Source organism: Lycorma delicatula, chromosome 11 (genome assembly GCF_047948215.1).
Source record: "Lycorma delicatula isolate Av1 chromosome 11, ASM4794821v1, whole genome shotgun sequence".
NCBI classification, from domain to species: domain Eukaryota; kingdom Metazoa; phylum Arthropoda; class Insecta; order Hemiptera; family Fulgoridae; genus Lycorma; species Lycorma delicatula.
In genome coordinates, this window is record NC_134465.1 from 8,360,399 (window position 1) to 8,386,628 (window position 26,230).

The following is a 26,230-nucleotide window of genomic DNA, read 5'->3' on the forward strand; positions in this document are numbered from 1 at the left end:
GATTGAAGATTGATGAAGCAATTAAACACGTAAAAGGAGATGAAAATTTAATAATAGTTGGAGATTGGAATGTAAGCATTGGAGAAGGCAAGGAAGGAAATATAGTGGGTGAATACGGGCTGGGCAAAAGGAATGAAAGAGGGGACCGACTTATAGAGTTCTGCACGAAGTATAATTTAGTAATTGCCAACACCCAATTTAAAAATCATAACAGAAGAATATACACTTGGAAAAAGCCAGGCGATACTGCAAGGTATCAGATAGATTATATCATGGTTAAGCAAAGATTTAGAAATCAACTCGTTGACTGCAAAACTTACCCTGGAGCAGACATTGATAGCGACCATAATTTGGTGATAATGAAATGTAGATTGGGGTTTAAAAACCTGAAGAAAAGGTGTCAGATGAATCGGTGGAATTTAGAGAAGCTTGAGGAAGAGGAGGTAAAGAAGATTTTTGAGGAGGACATCGCAAGAGGTCTGAGTAAAAAAGATAAGGTAGAAAATGTAGAAGAAGAATGGGAGAATGTTAAAAAGGAAATTCTTAAATCAGCAGCAGCAAACTTAGGCGGAATAAAGAGAACTGGTAGAAAACCTTGGGTTTCAGACGATATATTGCAGCTGATGGATGAACGTAGAAAATATAAGAATGCTAGTGATGAAGAAAGTAAAAGGAACTATCGGCAATTAAGAAATGCTATAAACAGGAAGTGCAAACTGGTGAAAGAAGAATGGATTAAAGAAAAGTGTTCAGAAGTGGAAAGAGAAATGAACATTGGTAAAATAGACGGAGCATACAGGAAAGTTAAGGAAAATTTTGGGGTACATAAATTAAAATGTAATAATGTGTTAAACAAAGATGGTACACCAATATATAATACGAAAGGTAAAGTCGATAGATGGGTGGAATATATTGAAGAGTTATACGGAGGAAATGAATTAGAAAATGGTGTTATAGAGGAAGAAGAGGAAGTTGAGGAGGATGAAATGGGAGAAACAATACTGAGATCTGAATTTAAGAGAGCATTAAAAGATTTAAATGGCAGAAAGGCTCCTGGAATAGACGGAATACCTGTACAATTACTGCGCAGTGCAGGTGAGGAAGCGATTGATAGATTATACAAACTGGTGTGTAATATTTATGAAAATGGGGAATTTCCATCAGACTTCAAAAAAAGTGTTATAGTTATGATACCAAAGAAAGCAGGGGCAGATAAATGTGAAGAATACAGAACAATTAGTTTAACTAGTCATGCATCAAAAATCTTAACTAGAATTTTATACAGAAGAATTGAGAGGAGAGTGGAAGAAGTGTTAGGAGAAGACCAATTTGGTTTCAGGAAAAGTATAGGGACAAGGGAAGCAATTTTAGGCCTCAGATTAATAGTAGAAGGAAGATTAAAGAAAAACAAACCAACATACTTGGCGTTTATAGACCTAGAAAGGGCTTTCGATAACGTAGAGTGGAATAAAATGTTCAGCATTTTAAAAAAATTAGGGTTCAAATACAGAGATAGAACAATTGCTAACATGTACAGGAACCAAACAGCAACAATAACAATTGAAGAACATAAGAAAGAAGCCCTAATAAGAAAGGGAGTCCGACAAGGATGTTCCCTATCGCCGTTACTTTTTAATCTTTACATGGAACTAGCAGTTAATGATGGTAAAGAACAATTTATATTCGGAGTAACAGTACAAGGTGAAAAGATAAAGATGCTATGATTTACTGATGATATAGTAATTCTAGCCGAGAGTAAAAAGGATTTAGAAGAAACAATGAACGGCATAGATGAAGTCCTACGCAAGAACTATCGCATGAAAATAAACAAGAACAAAACAAAAGTAATGAAATGTAGTAGAAATAACAAAGATGGACCACTGAATGTGAAAATAGGAGGAGAAAAGATTATGGAGGTAGAAGAATTTTGTTATTTGGGAAGTAAAATTACTAAAGATGGACGAAGCAGGAGCGATATAAAATGCCGAATAGCACAAGCTAAACGAGCCTTCAGTAAGAAATATAATTTGTTTACATCAAAAATGAATTTAAATGTCAGGAAAAGATTTTTGAAAGTGTATGTTTGGAGTCTCGCTTTATATGGAAGTGAAACTTGGACAATCGGAGTATCTGAGAAGAAAAGATTAGAAGCTTTTGAAATGTGGTGCTATAGGAGAATGTTAAAAATCAGATGGGTGGATAAAGTGACAAATGAAGAGGTATTGCGGCAAATAGATGAAGAAAGTAGCATTTGGAAAAATATAGTTAAAAGAAGAGACAGACTTATAGGCCACATACTAAGGCATCCTGGAATAGTCGCTTTAATATTGGAAGGACAGGTAGAAGGGAAAAATTGTGTAGGCAGGCCACGTTTGGAGTATGTAAAACAAATTGTTGGGGATGTAGGATGTAGAGGGTATACTGAAATGAAACGACTAGCACTAGATAGGGAATCTTGGAGAGCTGCATCAAACCAGTCAAATGACTGAAGACAACAAAAAAATATACTTTGAAGATAAAATTTAAGTTCAGTTAAAAGGGTATTTCTAATGAAGTTTTGTGAGTTTTAAGAGTTGTTAATAGAGTTCTAGCATTTTTTTATATCTTCATGTTAACTTAAGATGATTTCATATCCATCGGTCCTGAACCGGATAATTCAAACCGGAGTGGAAATTGGTGAATTAAATTTGTTCATTTGACAGCCGGGGTGCTAGAAATAAAACTCCTAAATACGTTTTTCTTAAAACTTCATCTGTTGTTGGAAAAATTAAATGCTATAAAATTATAGTTTGGATTTGCATCGTTACCGTAAATAGAGACAATAAAACTCTGCGAGTTCATGTATTATTTGAAAATGAGAAGTAAAGTGTGTGTTTTATATAATTTTTGAAAAGCTAAAATAATGTGAACGAAAATTTTTCAAATTTTTTCACATGTCGATGTTAATATTTGACGAGTATCGTCCTCAGCTTATAATTTCGTTACAATACGAGTATACGAACAGAAAGATGAGAAATGTTAAAGAATCGGTTGAGATAAGTGTTACCTTGTGGTAAGGATAAATTTGAAGCAAAGATTTCTCTATTAATCAGAGGGCTTAGTAACAAACTAGCGCACTTATAAAAACCCATTTTTTCACGCTGTAAAAAAAATCATAATTCTTCATTATATTTATCTCCTTGAAGTTAAAATTATTTTTTATGATGAATGTATTTAAAATTTTTCTCTGCACAATTGATGTATAGCGAATAGATTTGGTTTTTTTTAAATTTTTATATAGTATTTTCTAAAATGGTGGACTGGCTATACTTTTTCGGATTATAATTGTAAAACTAAACAAATTTCCTCAGAAAAAATGGCTGATTCTCCTTCCATTTTCTTATTTTTATATAATAATTTATATTTCAAGTTCAGATAGACGAATCACATGAATATTTAGTAAGCGTCTTGGTAATAAAGTTCTAATATTAGGAAAAAATCAGGATTTAAATATCTTCGCAAATTAAAAAAAGGCGGCCATATTTATTTTTCAATCTGTTATAGCTCCATAAATATTAGTTTTATCAAAAATTATGATCGTTATAAAATATAAAATTTATTAATTATATAAAATATAAATATTAAAATTATTATTGTTTTAAAATATTAAACCGTCTAATGACATTTAATTTTTCAAAATTGGCTAAAAAAATAGCCGAGTTATGGCAGAAAATTCATGTAATGATGTGGTTGTTTTTATGTCCTTCACTATACGTTCAATTCGATGAAATATTAATAGTTTTTATTTATGGTTAATTCTAGTATCGTAAATTAGTATCAAATTAAGTAATAATTTTCTCACAGTAATACACCTGATAATTATTGCAGAAAATTACAGCATCAATTTTCTCCCATCACTCGACTATTTGTAAACTGATTTAAAAAAACTAATATTTATGAAGGTATAACGAATTGAAAAATAGACATGGCCGCCATTTTGTAATTTGCAAAAGTATTTAAGACCTGATTTTTTGATAATTTTAAAACTTTATAACCAAGACCGTTACCAAATATTAATATGATTTGTGTATCCGAACATGAGATATAAATTATTATACAAAAATAAAAAATGACAGACAGGGGAGAAAGAAGGAGAAATTTCCTTTTTTCCTAAGAATATTTTATGTTTACTTTTACAAGTAGAAACCAAAAAGTATAGACAGTCCACCATTTTAGAACACTCTGTATGTGCTACCTTTGTCACGAAAGATTCTATTTTATTCTTTAGTGCATTAAATATAATTTTAATGATTTACAATTATAGTTTCTGTATTGAGTTAATTTCGTTCCAAATTATAAGAAGACTAGCAGACCCGGCAATGCTTCGCTATTGCTATATATATATTCATTAAATGAACACAATTGAAAATTTGATAAAAAAATTAAAAAACTGAACATCACAAATTTTACCTTTCACTTATTCTCCTTCCCCTTTTCCCTTTCCAACATCTCCCTCGCCCCTCTCCAAGTTTCCTTTATACCCTTTCCCGTTTTCCCCTTTTCTCTTTCCACCTTTTCCCCTTTTCCCTTTTGCCCGCGCGTAAATCGGTCCATTAGTTTTTTGGTCTTTAGCGGACACACATACGAACATGCCTTTTATATATATATATATATAGATATATATATGTATATATATATATAGATATATAGAATAAAGAAGTCTGTTTGTATATTTGTTTGTTTGTTTTGTAAATATCTCAAGAGATAATTCTTTCCGTGTAAGTAACATGTATTCTGAATATGAGTCTTATACATGTACTGTTAAACATTTTCGAATTTGTGGGTGATACATATATACATATACACACACACACATACAGATATATATACATATATATATATATATATACTGGCAACGCTGTGTCTACCGGTCTGTGCTAGACCGGTTTGTTCAACCCTTCCACATGCTCAGTACGAGTTTCAACTCCGTTAAGTAAACACATTATTTTTCACAGCGCCATCAGTGAGGTTTGGTGTTTGTGTTGTCTGTTACGGAGCATGTTATGGAGCATCGGAATTCAGAGCGACGTTATGCAATCAAGTTTCTGTTAAATTTGAGGAATCCGCGAGGGTGACCTTTGAAAAGTTGAAACAGGCCTATGGGAACATTGCTTACCAAGAGCACAAGTTTTCCGCCGGCACAAATCATTTTTAGAAGGCCGAGAACACGTTGAAGATCTACCTCGCTTAGGGAGACCTTCAACTTCAAAATCTGATGAAAACGTCCAGCGTGTGAGGGTTGTTGTGAGATCAGACCGTCGTTTAACAATAAAGATGATGAGTGAACTGTTAAATTTAAACGCTTTCACGGTATATCAAAATTTGACAGACGATTTGGACATGCGAAATTGGTGCCGAAAAACCTCACAACGGAACAGAAGGACAGTCGAAGAAACGTGTGCGTTGATCTTCTTGAGAGGGATTGACAACGACCAAGAATTCTTCAATCGAGTGATCACAGGTAATTAATCCTGCATATTTGAGTACGATCCTGAAACAAAGCGGCAAAGCGAAGAGTGGCACACTCCGTCATCTCCTCGACCGAAAAAATATCGAACGAGCAAATCAAAGATCAAAACCGTGCCGATTTGCTTTTTTGACAGCAGGGGTATCGTGCATAAAGAATTTGTTTCTCCAGGAAACAGAAATTCTCTGTATTCGGATTAATCTGCACGCTCCTGTATATGTATATAAAGTATTCCTAAAGAATGGGAATCCTTAAATAACTTCTGAACTGTTAAAAATACAAACATATAAAAATGAAATTTAATGAATCCTTCTACCTTAAAACAATCAATTTTTTCTGTATGAGACTACTCATCCCAAGCATCCAGCAGGCTCCCATGGCAGGCAACTTAAAAATTTTAAATGGAAAGGATCGGGTTGTGAGACATCATTAAAAGGCCATTGAAAATCAAAATGCCGGCAATTTTTGTTTTTTTCAGTTAATTTCAAAAGTGGTTACAGTACTTTTTAAATAACTGCTAAGAATGAAATGCTAAAAAAATTTAATTTAACAAATGTTCCTATCTCAGAGTTTACTTTTTTTGTATGAGACCACTACTTGAAGGGCATTGTTGAGAATTTTTGTTTTTCAGTGCTCTTTAAAATTATATGTCATAATAATAACTTTTTCATTTAATATGGGGTTGTCATTCCTTGTTAATATCCAGTGTGTGTACGTGTGCATGTGCCTGTGTACATTAATATATTTGTATATCTTTTGTGTGTGTCTCTCTCTCTCTCTCTCTCTCTCTCTCTCTGTGTGTGTGTGTGTGTGTGTGTGTGTGTGTGCATAAACAATAAAGGATTAAATAATTTATAAAAGAATGCATTGCATCATGTAATATTCATATAATGATACATGATATATAAAAAAATAAAAATTTTTTATATGGCAAATAGAATTGTTTATATTTATTTTGATTATAAATTGTACAAGTACTACATATGAAACAGAATTGTTGATTGCAATTGATTGTAGAACATTTAGCCAGTGCCAAAAGAAATACTGGTATTACTGTTTTCAAGGATACCATATATCATTGACTGATGACTGTTGAGGATGTATTACCATTTTTCAACTTAAAAATATGTATAAAAGCATTTCATGGCAGTGACTTGGTGATGTGCTTACAATTGGTGAGTTGCTGTTTCTAATCAACTATATTCGTAATTTTGAAACTGGGAAATTTTATGGAAAATCCATTATACATTTTCATTTTTCTTAATACAAAGGACCTTACAGCAACATTTCATAAAAATATGAAAATGTGTTTGTAACTATTGCAAATAAACAGATAAATTTCCAAAAGGTAAAATTAACATAGGAATAAATTTCACTTGGTCAGTAATTGTGAATCGACAAGTACTTTATGGAAATGTAGATAATTGTTATTTTACTGCTTCTGTAAAAGCAGATAAAGTGCTATTAAAACACTTGATTATGCATTATATTTAAGCAACTATGACTTATATCTGGAAGGTTTCTCTGAGTTCATATATTATTTGTTTTCATATGCTGCAAAATTCATTTAATATCAAGCTGAAATTGAATGTCATTATCTTATTTCTGGGGTAAATAAATTAATAATGCGATTAGAAAATCCTGATTTTAATCTCATTTTGTTCTGAATCAACCATTTAGAGCAAATGTTAAATTATTTCTTATGTGTTCTAGTGTCTTTTCTTCTTTGCGAGGAAGCTTTCATTCTTCATACATTACTTTCTTTTGTTTTACTGTTTTTGTGTGTTGTTTACATTTTGACTTCAGTTTTCCTGGAATCTTTGGTTTTTCATTTTTTAAATATTTGTCTTTAATGATTTCTTCTGTTATGCTTAGTTCTGCTTATATTTTGAATCGGTTGAACTGCTTTTTGTTTCTCTAAAACTGAGGAATTCAAAGATTCGTTTGTGAATTTGTTTTTAGTCATTGTGGAGAGGTGACTTAGAAGCTTACAAACTTACGTAGAATGTAAGTATATTGTTTTACATATTACATAGCATAGTATATATAGTAGAGGTTGCTTACATATTTCTTTCTTTCTTTCATTTTGTCTTCAAGACAAAATGAAAGACTTCAATTTTATTTTAGAGATCTTTATTGGGAATTACTCGTAATTTAATTAATTTTTTTTTGTTGGAATTTTGGACATAGTATTTACCTGACGATTTTTCTTTTCTTCTTTTCTAGTTTATTTATTTTCCTTGTTTATTAATTGCTAACGTTTCCATTCCATACATTTATTTATTATTATTATATTTTTTATATAACAAACTGAGCTAATATTTACAAGAATTAATGTTTACTTTCAAAATCACACTTCATCATACTCTTTGACCAGTGAATTAACATACCCTTACAATTTTATTATTGACATTATGAAGAAAAAAATCTGTTTACTGTAATTACTTACCTCTGCATCATACTTCCATGGTGGCATTGACATTTGTATAGAAGGCATAAATGTTGTTGCTTGCAACCATCTTATTAATAATTCTTTATCTATTACATCATTTAAATAAGCATTTCCACCAACCATATCAGGTAACACCCATGAATAACCATGTATATTCAAAAGAAGCAAGCTGGCTAATAATGCTTGTAAACCATTGTTTGTGTCCCATCTACTATCTTTGTCTGCCATTCTTATAAATATTGGTAATTTTTGTGAACGATCTACTACTCTTACTTCTGTTAAGTTATTAACGTTATAATACGAGACTGCTTTTAAATATGCTGAAGTATATATTGAAAGATTTGCATTTTTATCACCATTAAATACTGGATACTAAAACAAAACAAAAATATTCACCAATAAGAAAACATACAAAAATATGTACTCCATTCATTTTTATGAATAACTTCGTTGTAATAACACAACATAATAGTGCTACATAAAGAATATTTATTTATATTTATTTATATACAAACTGCAATTATTTATTAAAAAAAAAAAATATGAAAAAAAAAGTTCGTTTAATTGAGAAACATTACTGATACTTTTATAAAGAATATGAGAAAATCCAAGAATTAATTTTTTAAACTTATTGAGACATCTTTTTGTTTAAAAAGAAACAGAAAATCGAAATACTTAAATACTTACATGCTTCTTACATTAAAAAAATTGCGTAAACTACATTTTTACTTATTTTTTGTATCGACAATAAAATTAACTTATCTTTCAACTGTTAAAACAAATTTATTCAAATCTAATTTATAAAAATAATTATTATGACCTGATATGCAATCTGAATAATGTAATAAAATGAAAAAGAAACAACTGCTCAAATCAATGAATTGTACTTGTCATTAGTTCAATTATAAAATAATACCTCCTTATATAAATAAGAGCATTGTCAATAAGTAAAATATTGTGTAATGCAGCTATAATGCTGAACAAAGAGTCCTACACAAGACAATTAAACTGTATACGGTTACATCCTAATGGTTTTACAGTGCATAGAATATCTCAAGGAACAGCATTCTGGAAATTAAAGGGAATGAAGTAAGGTAAACTGCTACTAGCCAAAGTCATGTTTAACTAGTTTCCATTGATTACTAAAGATAGTTAAAGAATAATTTGTTTTACCCAAACAAGAGATAATTCAAGAAATATTTAATTCAGTAAAACAAGAGAAACATGTATATATTGTTCAGAATACTTTTCTCTCTTTGGAGTTGAGAGATCATTCTTTCTTTATTCTGATGGGAAAATTATGTAGGCTATCATTGAGTAGTATCATTGCTTGTAATTTAGGAATAAACTGTAGTTAAAATCAATTTTTTTGTTTAAGATATATTTAAAGCGCACCAGGCTGGTCTAGTGGTTAACTTGTCGCAAATCAGTTGTTTAACAGCTAATTTTCAAAGTAGAAAGTTCTGAGGTTCAAATTCTAATAAAAGTTACTTGCTTTTATATGGATGTGAATTCTAGACAGTGGATATTGGTTTACTTTGTGGTTGGGGATCAATCAACCGCACATTTCAGGAATGTAGGCCTGTGCCTGTTCAAGACTACACCTCATTTACATGCCATACATATCATCTTCATCTCATTGGAACTTGGGAGGGGTTGCTTATTGTTCACTAGTTGAACAAATTGGAACATACACATTAGAAAATTAAAAAGAAAGTAATATTTATTTACCTTCTCAGCTGGTTTTTATTATTTATAATACAGGTTTAGAGATTCACAACATCCACTGGTGATAAATGAGGAAAGAAAGAATCAAGATAAAAATTAAAATTATTTAAAAAATACTGACTAAAACACTGTAGGCCAAAAATAAACATCAAACTACATTTATTGATATAAAAGTTTTTGTTTATAGTCATGAATATTAGTGTGACCTGAGTTAAATACTCTCCTGTCATATGTAATCTACATGTAGTTACGAAACGGTACAGTGGGAAATATGTTCTACTTCAAACGAAGAAGATGTGCAGTCTAAGGTTTTTTTAACACTATTTTTTACTTGTAACTATGTATTGAGGTATTTTGATGAATGAGAGAGTTGAACCTATCATAAGTGATGGATTTAACAATTAAACTAATTAATAAAGGAACTTAAAATTATACTTACATCTGGAGTATATTCATCTTCACCGGAATCAAATTTAAATCCATCGATTCCAGTTTCTTTCATAAGTTTATTATTAAGTTCGTGAAACCATTTGACTGCAGCAGGATTTGTAAAATCGATAATACCACCTTTACCATCCCACCACTCTGTTTCAACATTATTATAGATATTATTGACAAAATAATCTTTATTTTTATATAGTTCATAATTGGGACAATCGCTATTATAATATGGATGTCTCCAAACAGTTACTTTAAAATTCATATCTTTAATTTCTTTTACAATTTTCTTTACGTTAGGAAATTTGGTTTTATCAAATTCAGCAGTACCATAGCATGTTTCCCAGTTATCATCTATTTCCAAATTACTTCGTTTGAAACCGTTTTTTACAATCTCCTTGGCAAAGCTAATCGTATTTTTTTCATTAACATCATTTTTATAAAGCGCCCATGTCGACCAAATCGGATTTTTAATCATGTTTATATTTGGTAAATCTGATGGTTTTCCTAAAAAATTTCTGATTGCATGTTCTTGTGCTTTTCTTGGATTATCTAATGAACATATATGATATTTTAATTTGTTTTCATCTTTATTTCGGTACGGTTTTGAATTTTTTGATATAAAACATATTGATTTTTCTTTATGGTTATTTGTATCTACAAATAATGGTACATCATGGTCGAAAAATAAATAAACACCTTTTGAATTTAACCAGTATCGTTCACTTTTTATCATAAACTTTGTTTTTCCAGTTACGTATGGAACTTCTTTTAATGTTAAATTTTCTACTGGCCATACTTGAGTGGTTATTTCTGGTCCGCCGTACCATTTTGCATCATCAAAGTAATAGCAATCTTCTAATGAATCGCTTACTTTACTAATCCACGTTATTGTATGACAGTAGTTATATTCATTTTTAATTTCTAATTTTAGATTGTTATTATTCCATATTATTTTTACTTTATTTTCACTTAAGTTTATTTTTGGAGTTTCATATCTAACAGATCTTTGACCTAAATAATCCCAGATTAATTGTCTACTTTCTTTTAATGTACCTTGAAGTTTAACAACACTGTTATTATCTGTGCAAACAAAAAAAATAAATATATCTAAAATAAAGTTGTTAATAGTAACAAATTTAATAAATGAAAAGCCCAACTATTGCAATTACATTAGGCGTAGATTATATTTAAATAAATCTGAAAAAAAATTATTTGTGAGATAGTATAGAACAGCGTTGTCCAATCCGGGGCCCGCGAGCGCCGTGGTGCCCGCGTCCATTTGCCAGTTTTTAATAATAATTCAGATTTCAAATTAATATTATATTTTACATCTTAAAAAGGATATAAAAAATACATTTTAGCCGTTATATTTTCCAGTAGTTCAACAGAAGTAATTCTAACGGCCTTTGTAACACATGTTCATTTCTTTGTCATTGTTGTTGACAAATTAATTTCCTTTGTATGTATGGTATGAGACAAATTGTCACTCAATTGGTGGTCTGCTCTCCACTCAAGCTACAAGCATTCTTTGTAATAAATTTCAAACTGACATTCTTTTCTGTTCTTTGGTAAAAGTGAGTCACTTTCGTTATTTGTATTTCCTAACATCAATTTTAATAAATTTTAACCTGACCTTCCTAAAATAGAAACAAATGTTTCTCGTGAGAGAGAATTTTTGAATTAATTTACATGTGGGTGTGACCAGTGAATTTTCTGTTATTTAGAAAAACCAATGAGCTGCTATCTTTCAACATAATTAAGTCTTCAGCCAATAAGGAGGATGAATTTGACGCATTTTAACAATTCTGATTCTATGAGTGCCATCCAATTATTGTATTTTAACTTCGGTATAACTTGGTAGTTGTGAAGTAAAGTAGGCCTACGTTCTACTGGTACGATTTATTACGTTGTCTCGTGTAGTAATATGCTATACATTCCACATGTTATCAGTGTTTTTAAAGTGAAGTTCTTTGAATTATTAAATATTATTTTAACATAATATCTAGTGTAGTCTTAAAGTGGCTAAAAGGCAGAGAACTTACAGCTTTAACAGTGAATGGGAGAACCAATATTGTTTTATTGAGTATAGGGGAAAATCTGTGTGTTTATTGTGTAATGGTAGCGTGTCTATTTCTAAAAGAAGTAATTTGAAGCGACATTTTTTGACTAATCACAATCAGTTTAGTAACGAATTTCCTGTGAATTCTGAACTGAGAAAACACAAGTGAAAGACCTTAAATCTAAATTACAATTGCAACAATCCGTGTTTACGAAACCTGTTCAGGACACCAGTAACTCGACAGAAGCTTCTTACAAAGCTAGCTCGAAGGTCACAAAGATAAATCTACACTTATGTCTTCCTTTAACGATCTGCAGTTGTCTCACCAAACTGTTGCTAGGCGGGTTGAACATACCTCTAATAATTTGGAATCTCAATTACGAGAGGTTATCACTAAAGTAAATGCCGTTTCAGTGTAAACAAAATTATTCTGAAAACTTTACAAATATTTTTTTATTTCTCTTAAACTGCATACCTTACACTACTTCTCTATGTAATCGCCACATCGATTAAGAAATTTATCGTAGCGATAACTAGTTTCAATATCGTCGTATTCTTCTGCCGCCCGTTCACTTAGCCACTGATTAACAGCATTTTTAAGTTCATCGTCACCCGCGAATTGCTTACCACTCAAAACTTCTTTCAATTTCCCAAACAAATGGTAATCAGAAGGAGCTAAGTCCGGACCCGCAACATGTGGACGTGCATTATCGTGCACCAGGACGACGTCGGTCAGCCGCCCACGTCGCCGATTTTGAATGGCGCACCGTAAATTACGTAGAGTTTCGCAATAGGCTTCTGCATTTATAGTCGTTCCCTGCGGCATGAAATCAATCAACAGTATGCCAAACCGATCCCAATACACTGCGGCCATCAGTTTGCGTCCAAATGGCTGTGGCTTTACCTTTGTCGGTCTGGTTGGTGATTGAGGATGACGCCATTCACTTGACTGCCATTTTCTCTCTGGTGTGTAATACAAACTCCATGTTTCATCGCCGGCAACAATTTAATTAAGGGACTCGTCACTTTGTTTCTGTGTAGCGCATCAAAAATTCCAAAGCAGATCCCATTCGGAATTTTTTGTGATGTTCCGTTAAGACGTGCGGCACCCAACGCGCACAAATCTTTCTGAAGCCTAAATGGTCATGAACAATGCGACCAATAACAGCTCTTGAAACATCAGGAAAATGAAGGGCCAGGTCAGAAATCGTTGGGCGACGATCTTTTCTGATTTCATCATGGACGCGTTTCAACAAATCGTCGGTAATTATCAAAGGTCTCCCAGAATGTTCCCAGTTGTGTACATTAATGATATTATTTCTAAACCTTTTACACCATTTTCGGCTGTTTCTTTCATTCATTACATTAGCACCGTACACAGTAACCAACTGCCTATGAATTTCAGCCGGCTTAACATTTTGATGGTTTAAAAAACGTATAACTCCACGTATTTCACAGTCGGCGGCAATATCGATTTTCCTATTCATTTTATAACATAATCACACACTCGTAATCAAAGATAGTACAACGCGACAACTTGCAGACAATGCAGTGTGTACATTACTAGCGTGGCCATGAACGACGTAGGTTCGCCAATCTTAAGAAGAGAAATCTCCTAGTGGTCTTTATTTTAGGGATATCTCTCGTACATCAGGATTTGCAATTTTGTGAATATTTTTCACTCCAATTTGATGAAAGTACTGACATGTCTAATATTGCCGTGTGTATTTATTAGAATGGTTTTCTATGATTTCATAGTAAAGAAGAGTTTGTCAAACTGTTGCCACTTCATGGACAAACTAGGGGAGTAGACATATTTAATGCGTTCCTTAAAATTGTCAAAGATAGTAACTTTCCACTTTCAAAGCTTGTTGCTATAACAACAGATGGAGCGCCTTCTATAATTGGTAGGAATAATGGATTTCCATCTCTTAGTGCTAAGGATGAATCATTTCCAAAATTTATTTCTTATCATTGCATTATCTACCAGGAAGTTTTATGCGCAAAGATTTTAAAGTTTGATCACGTCATGAAAGTTGTAACTCGTGTGGTGAACTGTATCAGAACGCCTTCACACGTCATCGATTTCGAAATATTTTGAATATTTCAGATACTCAGTATGGCGACGTAATTCTTCATGCCGATATAAGGTGACTAATAGGGGTAAAAAGTGGAACGATTCTGCTGTCTGTTGGATGAAATAAGAGACTTTTTGAAATCTTTTCCCGGACCATATTATCACGAACTTGATGATATCATGGCTACTAGATTTACATTTTCTATCAGATATAACCTCAAAATTAAACGAGTTAAATTTCGAATCGCAAGGGAAATATCGTAATATTTTACATATGGTAAGTGATATAAATGCGTTTGTAAAGAAAGTGAAGTTATGGATTACACATCTAAACAGAAATTCCATTTCAAAATCAGTTGGTTAAAAATCATTTGGTTTCCAAATTTCAAATCAATTCAAGAAGCAATAAATGACTGCGAGTCTGATCTTTCTTCTTATGCCAAGCATCTTGAAACTCTTGTGTTTGAATTTGACAATAGATTTAATCAGTTTTCAGTACTTCAACCAGTGATATTGTTTGTCAATAACCCATTTGCTTCCGTTAATGTTAGTGAACTTGGAAATAGGGTGTGTGAAGTATTTGGAAGTATAAAATTGAAAAATTAGAAATGGAAATTTTAAATTTTCAAAAAGACCTTTCTTTAAAACCCTCATATGCAATGTGTAGCAATATGTGGACTCTGGTGGACTTAGAAAAGTACTCCATTCTCCTTAGTGTTGTTCTGAAAATTTATTCATGCTTTGGTTTAATGTATCTTTGTGAAGTTGCATTTCGTCAATAAACTTCGTCAAAAACAAGTGCCGATCCTGCCTGACAGACTCCCACCTTGATGACACGTTAAGAATAGCTTGTTCCAGCTACACACCAGATTTTCCTCAACTTGCAGCAAGTATGGAGTGCCAAATTTCACATTAATTATGTGGTGAGTAAATATAATTGATTTTTGTTTCAAATGTTTTCGTCATTATTATAATGTATAATTAGAGATTTTGTTAGTAGCAGCAGTAGTGTTGAGATAGTTGAAATGAATCTTAGCACCTGCTCAATCTTTGTAATCATTCAGATTTGCCCCTAGTTGTAAAAAGGTTGGACAGTGGTGGTATAGAGTGTTATTAAATTAATTAAATAAACAATTTTTCCTGCCCTTTAACATTGAATTTTGCAGTTTCATTTTTAATAGGAAAGTGGGATTTGGGAAAATGTTTATGATCAGATGCCCTTCTTGACACTAACTGATGAGGGAATAAGAGTATGAAAATTTGTAGCATTGTAGCATATGAAAAATGCAAATCCTTATTTGGATTCAAAACGTACATAAAAGATAAAGTGGCAGCCATTCCACCAAGGAGGTTGGCAGTAAGAAATAAATAAATACTTTATTCAGATTAGAAAATCGTATTATTATTATATAAATCGAGTCGAGAATGTTTGATGAGCTATCTTATGTATTAAAAAACAAATTGCCCAGTATTTGTCTGGTTGAATCAAGGGAAACCATTGGAGAGCCTTAATTAGAACATCATTATGTCATGCATGCAAAATTAATAATTAGAAATAAGTGTATATATTCAAATGTACACAAATAATAGTGTTTTAATTATGGAAGATAAAAAGATCTTTATACAGGTTTATCTGATTAATATTAAACAGATACGACTGAGTAATAATTTTTTATAAAAAGAAAGCTTTAAATTTAAAATAAATCATTTCTATGATCTTTAGATTATCGGATAATTTATTAAAAGTAGTAAGTGAAGCATAAAAATATTCTTTCTCTTGATAAAAATATTATGTGATTTTTTTTAGAAGAAATATCTTTTTTTGGAAAAGGTAACACTTTCAAAAATATAGATAGATGGAAGCGTTAAAACTTTTAATTTATTGAAAATTGATCTACATGAATCATTTACTTGTTCAATTCAAAGATCTGATTCTGTGTGTTTTACATAGAAAAATATTTGTAATCATAATGAATATTTAATATTGATGTTGACGAAGTTAGCTGTATGTTAAGGCAAAGTAAAAATAATATAATTTGATCTTATTGTAAAATGAGTTTCATAATAAATGAAAATTAAATTTCATAATAAATTCATTATAAATCTATAATTTTAAATTATTATTTCTATTATTATCAATTGATTTTTAATTAAGTTTATTTCTGGTGTTTCATATTTAACAAATCTACACCCTAAGTAGTCCCAGATATATTATCTACTTACTTTTAAATTACCTTGAAGTTTAACAACAGTGTTATTTATCTGTGCATACAAAATTCAAATTAAAATTGTTTAAAAAAATTCTAAAATAAAATTTTTAAATGCCTTTTTTGATGATTTAACTTGAATATTTTACTTTTTTTTAGATTTTTTGACCCTTTAATTTTTTTATTTATTAAATATACAAATGTTATAACAATCAGCAAAACCTTTACAATATGGACATTAGAAGAACGGTTATATTCTAAAAAAATCTTCTTATAATGCAAGTACTGAAAACACTTTTTATTAATTAAATGGTTAATCATAGTAAAAAAATTTAATAGCTGATAATTAGTCTAAGATATTATAATTTTTATAAGAAATTATAAGAAATTTATTTGATAAAAACATAACTTGACAGATATTTTTTTTTTTTGTTTAAAACTAGGTACCTCATCAGTCATTTTACTCATTGCTGTATGTTGTGACCCACTGAGTATTCTGCATGCCTTTCAGCTCATTTTAAGTTGGAGAGGTAAATCGGTGACTTTTTTGATTTGGTCTATCCATCTGCTTTTTGTCCTTCCCCATGGTCTGGTGCCCTCGATCATTTCTTCTACCATGGCTTTCTCCTGTTTCTCTCCAACTTGATTTACAATATGTCAAACAACCGAAGAATTTTCTGATTAACACAGGAAGAAAGTTATTTTGAGATCTTATTTTCTTTGACAATTGATGTATTTATTAGTTGTCATTCAATCAATGGTATCTGCAGCATTCTAAGCCAACACCAACCTCAAAAGCGTTGATATGTTGTTAATTTTTAAAAGATAAAAAATTCTAAAATAAATTTTTTTTTTTATAAAGAATTTATGTATATTAATGTAAAACAAGGCTTCATTTTTTTTCTTTCAGTAGGCTCTGAACTTATTTTTGTTTAGTTTGAACAGATCTATTAAGGCCCGATATATTTTCATTATTTTAAGTTATGTCCATGTGTATAGTTTTCAAAAATGTTTAAAATTTTCAGGAAAATTGAACTGAAATTTAAGAAAACTACAAATGGAATTATGCACAAAAGACAAGAATAAAAAATATGAAAAAGGAAACTCTAAATCAAAAAAGAATAAAACAAGAATTTAATCTTTTATGGTGGAACAAATATCCGAGGAGAAAAAAATGTTGAAACATAATGATGATATAATTTTGGTAGAAAAACTACTTACACAGGATAGATTTATTTCTAGAAAACCGAAAAGACCTTGCAAATGAAAAGATAGTCTAATGAAATAAATATGGGAAAAAATTAAAATTTATTTGCTGCAAAAATTTATTGTTTTTTAATGTAGTCTCCATTTACAGTTATATATTTCTCCCAACGATGAACCAATTTTCTCATTCCATCAATAAAGAATGCTGGTGGCCTTTCTTTGATCGACGAAATACTGTGTGGATGTGTTGAGTAATTTGACAATCATTTGAATCGTTTCATTCATTTCCTTTTCGGCTACTCAACAGTCACAGAAACTGTTCGAACAGTGTGAGGTTCATCATCAGTATTTTCTTTACTAGCTTCTGAGGCATGAAAGTTTATTTCCCAGCTGCTCAAGTAATTCTATCAACAGTTTCATCACCATAAACGACTGTTAGATAAAGGTGAGTGTCACTTGTTTACTTTTCCTGCTGTTAAAAATTTAATCACTGCCTGTTGTTTTAAATATGTTGACCTAGGTGTATTCGGCTCCATAATAAGAGCAAATAACAGAAAATGAGAAGTATTGGATTAATGAATTTTGGAATGTTATTAGTAGGGGAATGAGATTACAAGGTGACACCAGCTATTGATTTGTGTGACATTTTGTTCTTCTGTTATGTTCTAGTGTGCGTTACATTTCAGCTGCCCCTTGTACAACAGTTACGAATATCATTAAATTTGATATCACTAAAATAATCAAGATCAAACCAAACATTAACATAATTATAAATATTTTTAACAATGTTGACAAAGTAATAATAGCTAAATAATACATGAATTTTCTTACTGGTGTCTGTAGATAAAATCTTTAAATCAATTTCATCAGTTAATGAAATAAATAAATTTCCAAGTTGAACTGTTTTATGATTGTAACTTTGCACATTATTCTTTACTTCATTTTTTAATAAAATATTAAAAGTTAAATATGTAATTACTGATGATAAGATGATTGCTGAAAAATAAAACAATAAGTTAGAAAAATATTTTTATAGGTAAAAAAATTTATCAATCCGCATTGTATTAATAAATATTAATTTCTATAATTTGAAATTATTTTGTACTACTATAGTATTTGTAGTACTTATCTTTTACAAGTTATTCTGTATAATTAAATTATTGATTACACACAAAATATCTATATAATAGAATACTAATTTCATAATACTGTGTAATCAACAATACTGATTGTATATTTTGATTTATAAACTGATAAATTTTATAAAATATCTTTTGTAAAGTGTTTCTATCAAATATTTTCAGTATTATTATTATTACAGTTAATAGATCAACCTGCTGGGTTAATCTAGTGGTTAAAATTCATCTCAAAATCATCTGATTTTTGAAGTCAAGAGTTCTAATGTTTAAATCATTGTAAAGGCAGCTACTTTTATATGAATTTCAATGCTAGACTGTGGATACTGGTGTTCTTTGGTGGTTGGGTTTCAATTAACCACATTTCTCAGGAGTGGTCGGCCTGAGTCTGTTGAAGGCCTTTACCAGTACATTTAACTTACATGGCAGACTGTGAACAGATGCCTTAGCATTTCTGCAGAGTCTTGTTGACATCATGTCATTGTGCTGTTACTATGTAACCTGATATTACATAAAATAAATAAATAAAATTCAGGTCTAGGATTTTTTTAGACATTTGTTTACATGTTAATTGAAGATGAATGGTATTAATGGCTGCCTGCTCTACCCTTAATTAGTCATTAGTACTGATGTAACATGTCAATTTTGCATATCCTCCCAAAATACTTACTTTTTAACTCCTGCAAATGAAACTTATTTTAAACTAAAATAAAAGAATATTTGCTTTATTATAAGTATTTAAGACTGGAAAAATCTGTAGTTGTTAACTGTAATATAGCTTTTAAATGGTCATACAAAGTCTGTTAGAAACTAAAATGTTAAAAGAATTGTTCATATAAACAAGAATTAATTATAAAATTTGATTAGTATTTATTAGATAAAATGCATTGTTGAATATTATCATTTGACTGGTTTAATGCTACTTCTCCCTTCCTTTCTCTTCTTCATTAATCTTTTAATCTTCACATATGTAATATACTCTTATATATTTTATAAATCCTAATCCTTTTCTTTCTCTGCAGTTTTTACCCTCTGTACTTTGAATTAAACAGACCTGGATGTTTTAATTGTGGTCCATTGATCCAGTTAGTTTCTTTAACAAGATTATTTCGTAAATTTTTCTTTTCTCCTATTTGTCTTAGGCCTTTTCATTTCATATTTTATCAAACTATCTAATTCTCAATGTTCTATAACACCAAATTTAAAGTTTGAAATTTTTCCCCTTGCTGTTTTTTCTTATCGTCCAAGTTTTAGTAACTTCATTAAATATGTTTAAAAATACCTTTTTAATTACTAGATCAATTTAATACTTGACTAAGATGAAATAGATAGGTGGGACATTTATTAAGAAATTCAGGTTTAGTTAATTAGATTCGGTAATAGAGGAATGTGTTGAAGGTAAAAACTGAAGAGGAAGACAAATATTGAATATTAGAACAAATGTAACAATATTTAGGATGTAGTAATTATTTTGAAGTTAAAAGAATAGTACAAAAAAGAAAGTAACGGGGAAAGCATCGAATCAGTCATAATATATATTTGTGTTATTGAAGATTGTTTAACATTTGAAATGCACATCTAGTTATAAAATGTAATTTTTTTTTGTGAATGATTTTTGAATATTTGAATAATATTTTAGCAGCACATCTTTGTATTATATAAGCATACATACTTTATTTATTATCTTGAACAAGTCTTCAATGGAATATTACCGTACCTTTATGATGAAGACGTGAGGGGAAACATTTAGTGTATGCAAAATGCCAAGCCTGATCGGATTTGAATTTATAATTTGTGAATTCATTTCTTGTATGCAGTCCTTGATCCCTCTATTCTTTTTAGATGTAACGAGTAGGTGATATTATTGATATCTATTAACTTTAACTGATTACACATAATGGGAAAGAGACAGGTCTTCAACTGTCAATTAAAATTCAATTGTTTTTAATTGATGATAATCGTTTCTTTGATTCATTAAAATCAAATCTTAGAATAAAGAATAAACAATAAAATTCTATTTTTTCACTATTTTCAGGGATTATTGATGATCAGTTAGCCGTAGTGTTTTTATCTGTGAGTATATGAGGGCAGTATAGATATTGACAACACCAATAGCAAGATATACAAGCTTCATTCTAAAGTTTGAATCAAATATATTTCTGTAATTATTCACAGTTCAATGTTATTTTATTGTAACAGGTGTTTAAAAAGTGATGCAACATCCTGGAAGAATGTTTCCTTCTTTTGTTGCAAGTTTAATTAAAGAGAAATGGGTTACACAATACAGCAGAGAATATTAATTGTCCCCCAATACATTAGATGTGTCAATTATGTCTAGATCCAGAATGCCTTCACAGAAAAGTATGGTGTAGATGCACCAAATAAGTCCTCCAACAAGTAGCTGTGCGACAAGTTCCAAGAGACGGAAGTGGCAGATGCACCAAAAGTGCTAACACCAGAAAAGTTGATCAACGTGCAAGCTGCATATTCTGTTAATCTCAATAAGTCAGTGTGATGCCTACCTAACCAGTCTGATCTCTCCGTCGGTAGTGCCCACACGGCATGCGTTTAAAAATCATGTACAGAATTCATGTTGTTCACGGGTTGTTACCTGCAAACACTGGAAAATGTGTAGCTTTCTGTCAGTAGTTCATGTCATTTGTAAAGCCAGACAGAAGAACTTGATGATTAGTTTTGGTCTGTTAAGGCACGGTTCCATTTTGATGGTTACATGAATGCACAGAATTCACATATTTGGTAAACTGAAAATCCCCATCAGCTGTATGAGTCTACTCTGCATGGACAAAAAGCGGGTGTTTGTTGTGTAATGTCGTGTAAGCGAATCTTCATGACATTGTTTCATGGCACAGTGAAGAGTGAGCACTACATACATCTCAATTACCCCCCGAGGGGAGAAGAACCCACCTCGTAGCGTGTCAGGTCGCTACACTACCCCCTCCGTTCCTTGCCAGCAATGGCTTTAACAGAGGACATCTTCTTGCCCTCAAACTGATCGCATTCCACAGTGTTCAGCCCGGCCACTGATGCAGATGCCCCGAGGGACACCTACATCAGTAAATTCACCCCGAGAGGTAGTATTGAGTTTATGCCTTCCAAAGAAGACATCTGACACCTAAAGCTACCACGTTACCCTCAGAAACTAAGCTAAAAGCTTACTCGCAGAAGGTCGAAGACCCCACGCCTGTCACCATTTAAGCCCTAAACTATACCCTAGTGCATAGATGCATCAAGTATGCCACAACAGCATATCAATCTGCAAAATTCAGTCACCCGCAACGAATATCGTTAATTTAAGCGATTGGAGTGCAGCCAGCATAAACTAAGTCCCAGAGGACCTCAGGTCTGGTCCGTCGGGAGCCGAGTATAACCTCTAGTCTCCCACTACAGCTCCACTTTTGAGGACCGCTTGGAATAGCACTAGGCTGATCGCAACCAACATTTACTTATTACACCCTTAATAAGTGTGCATTCCAATTCGACCGATTGCCATGCTAGCACTACATACAGATGGTGCAACAGTTTGTAAACATTGTACCAGCAGATCGGCTAGAGTACATGTGGTTTCAGCAGGACTTATACGGCCAACAACACTATGACTTTCTTGGATCAATGGTTTCACGGACAAGTGGTTTCGAAGGGGTTATGGCCCCCTCGATCTTTTGATTTATCCCCTTTTGACTTTCTTGTGGGGCTACCTTAAGAATGCTGCTTACAAAACTCATCCTTACACTGTTTCTGAATTACAGAGTGAAGTTGAACTTTGTGTCGCTGCAATTCCTCAACAAATATTAGATCATGTCTTTAAGAACATGCAATGTTGTATTAAGTCCACTTTCAAATAATATTGTAATTTACTCATTTTCCCATAAAGTTATGTCACTTTTTGAACACGCTGTAGTATTCTTATTGTAAAGTTTTCAATTAAGAAAATACAAATAGGTTTTTAAGAAAAGTATATTTGTTTTCATAAAACATTAAAAATAAAAAAAATAGTTTTTACATATTCATTATGGCTAAACCCAGCCTATTGTATTGACATTTTTTTTTGTTATTAACTTTGATAGCTGGTATGACAGTATTTATTATAAAATAGTATTGTATGTGCCTGTTTATTGGCCTTGATTTTGATACAACAGCAAAGTACTACTAAAGTACATCCTTTATACACCCATCTTGAATGTGGTGCTTTTTTTTATTTACTATATGATTTTTTATTAATTGTATATAAAGAGTGTTTGTAAAATAAAGATTTACGTATCTGAAATAATAAAATAACTTAAATAAAATTTTACTTTTTAAATTGATGAACTTTATGTGATTTTTTTTACGGTAAATAGTTATAATTCAAAAATTACATTTTCGTAAGCTGCAATAGAAATAAATTAGTTTAAGTACTTTATGTCCTTCTTTTTTTATGACGCAAGTAAAAAAAGTGTTGTAATAGTATATCTTTTCTTATGTAAATAAAATAAATAGAACAAATTAAAAATAAACATGTAGTTTTATATGTAAATGCATAAACATATATGACAGTTTTTAAATAATACGATCGGATGATCGTATTTTTTTAATATATTGCCTTTGTATGTATTCTATCAATCTCTCCTTTTAAAACATTATGTTATACATTCGTAACATCTTTACGAATGTAGAGTAGTATTATTTAAGCAGTAGATTGATCGCATCTCCTTGTGAATTCAGTATTATCCTGTGAAATTTAGAAGTAAATGGTAAAAGTGTACAACGATGAGGGCTATTGTTCCATTTTAGCTGATTTTATTTTTAAATCGTAATGTCGTATAATTCTTATATTAACGGAAAAAATAACAATGAGATGGATTACGAGGTAACTGTTATTCTATTGATCTATTTGGAATGTGGATTGGTTGTTTATCATTTATCTGATATTACATCATCACGGGAAAAAATATTTCCTTAGAAAATTAATGGTTAACACAGTTTTGTCAGTAGTAAGAAATTAAAAGCTTTAAAATAGTATATATTGTAGATAACTAACGAGAACTGCAGAAGAGATTTTTTTTTTTTTATACATCATGCAATATTTTATCTCTTAATACGTCATTACAGTCGAGAATATTTCTACGAAATTTATTGATTAATACCGTTCTTTTCGCCCTTCCTTATTTTCAGTGGAATTTTTTGTATGCCTGTTAAAATGTACAAATGAAATGAGATGTGAGATGAGGTCTACAGAACTGAATTTGGAACTAAATCTAGCTTCATACATCATGGATTGATTAAATTTAAGTTAAAAAAAAAGTATATATATATTCTTCTTATATTCCATACGTTTCTGTAAAAAAAAATATTTATTATAATTTTTACGTTAGGTGAAAAAAAACAGTGAGAAGTACTTTTACATCTAGTATATTAATGCGTCGTCGTATAATATGCTAACATATTTGGTAAACAACCAATTGTTTAACAACTGTTGTTTGTGTTTGTGTATAATACCCGTGGTTACGGGTGTTTCAAAAAGGAAGTAATCCTAAGATTAAGAAAGTAGAAGTCACGCATAGATAAATTTTATTTTCCCTACATGTCAGTTGGCAACCCTGTACTCAAGGTTAGCAGCTTATAACAGTTGAAATGTCCTTATATACCAGTATAAATTCGACTATTGTGTTTATGTCGTTTTCCAAGGACGACGTGTGTTTATTATTGAGACTTTTAGTGCGCGTATAAATCTTATGAACGAGGGAAAGACGAATTTCGAATAACATTTACCAATTCTTCAGCTCCTAAAAAGTCGACAATATCTCGTTTAATAAATTTCATGAGACTGGTAGTGTACAAGATCGGAAAAGTACAGGTCGACCGTCACTGTTAACAGTAAAGGTTCTGGAGGATGCGAAAGAACGTTTTACTCGCTCAGAAAGTTATCTTTACAGGCCGGGCTTTCACTATCTACAGCTTTCAGGGCTCCTAAAAAATTATAATCGCTTACTTATCGCATCGGTATCGTCCAAGAACTGAAAGAAGTAGACCAAGGAAAAGTTTGCAGTATTATCGTCGGTTTCGTTCTCTTTTTGATGATAACGGTATTGAGAATTGTTTAGTTCAGCGACAAGGCTCGGTTTCCCCTCGGATGACTACATTAACAGTTAAATCTGCCGAATATGGAGGTCTGAAAATCCTCACGCTTTCACGAACGACCATTACACGCACGTAAAATTGGTGTTTGGTGTGCGATCTCTCGGCATTATGTAATAAGGTCTTTATTTTTTTATAAATCTGTAGACGGTGTGGTTTATCGCGACTTAGTCAAACTGTTTAGTGCCATGTTAGATTTACACGAACGCGAATGTCGGGATAACGCAACGTGTCATATGCTAATGATATGCTACGGGAATTTTTTGGCCATCGTTTGATATCAAAAGGGTTGTGGTCTTCAAGATCCCGAGATCTTACACCGGCAGACCTTTTCCTTTCGGGGTATTTAAAAAGTGTAATTTTTAAAAACAAACCTCATACACTTGACGAATTAAAGGCTAATACTGAAAGTGAGTTAAAACATTACGAAAAGTGGCTGCAAATGATATGAAACGTGTACGAACCTGCATCGGGATCACAAGAAACCATTTTGAACATCTATTGTAAAGTTGTTAAAGGTAATTTGAATATTGTTGTATAAATATTTTATTAACATTAAAATCTTTGTAATAAATTCACGTCAAACAAAGAGGTTGCGCTTTTTTTGAAACACCCGTTATTTTCTTAAAATATTATTGGTTTCATATGTTTGATCGGTTTCTACTTTTTAACGTAAACATTTTATTATGTACTGATTCTGGTCGTAAAATTACTCTGACGGTGTAGGTATAGGTATATTACTATGACGATATAGGTGAACTGCAACTTTGTAAATTGTGGTTTTATTAATTCTAAAATTATAGGTTACTTACCGAATATAACTGTGACAACTTTGTTTTTTCTTGTCCACTTCATGATTTTCAGCATAATAATAGAATTAATATTTAGTTAATTTTTATAAAACAAGTTTATAATTCTAAGAATCAATATATAGGAACCATGTAATTAAATTTGGTTTAAACTTATAATTTTTACCTATTGCCTTTTATCCCCAAAACTGCAAATTTTTATTATTAATACTCGAATTACTTCTAATAAATATCACCACTGTTATTATTAATGAGTTTAATATCTTATGAAAGCTGTTTGTACAGAGTGCGGCAGTGAATCGGACGATTAAAAACCACCCATAAATAAAAAAAGTATTACGTCATAATTTTTTTTATATATGAAATGAAATTATTATATATTGTCACGTGTTCGTGGCTCGATTAGGATATTGAGAGATTGACAATTGGAAATATTTATATAATTACAATTTATTATTTAAAGAACATACTCAA

At 31.1% G+C, this 26,230-nt stretch overlaps 1 protein-coding gene across 1 annotated transcript in view; it reads right to left on the reverse strand.

Moving 5' to 3' along the window:
* The window catches only part of LOC142332609 (myogenesis-regulating glycosidase-like), a 96,904-nt gene that overhangs the window by 10,299 nt on the left and 60,375 nt on the right, over window positions 1–26,230 (reverse strand). Inside the window, exons 3-5 of the mRNA XM_075379146.1 lie at window positions 18,508–18,672; window positions 10,126–11,207; window positions 7,956–8,330 (exon numbers count right to left, since the gene is read on the reverse strand). Of these exons, the coding sequence (XP_075235261.1) occupies window positions 7,956–8,330; window positions 10,126–11,207; window positions 18,508–18,672 (1,622 nt within the window). The remainder of the gene's footprint in view (window positions 1–7,955; window positions 8,331–10,125; window positions 11,208–18,507; window positions 18,673–26,230) is intronic.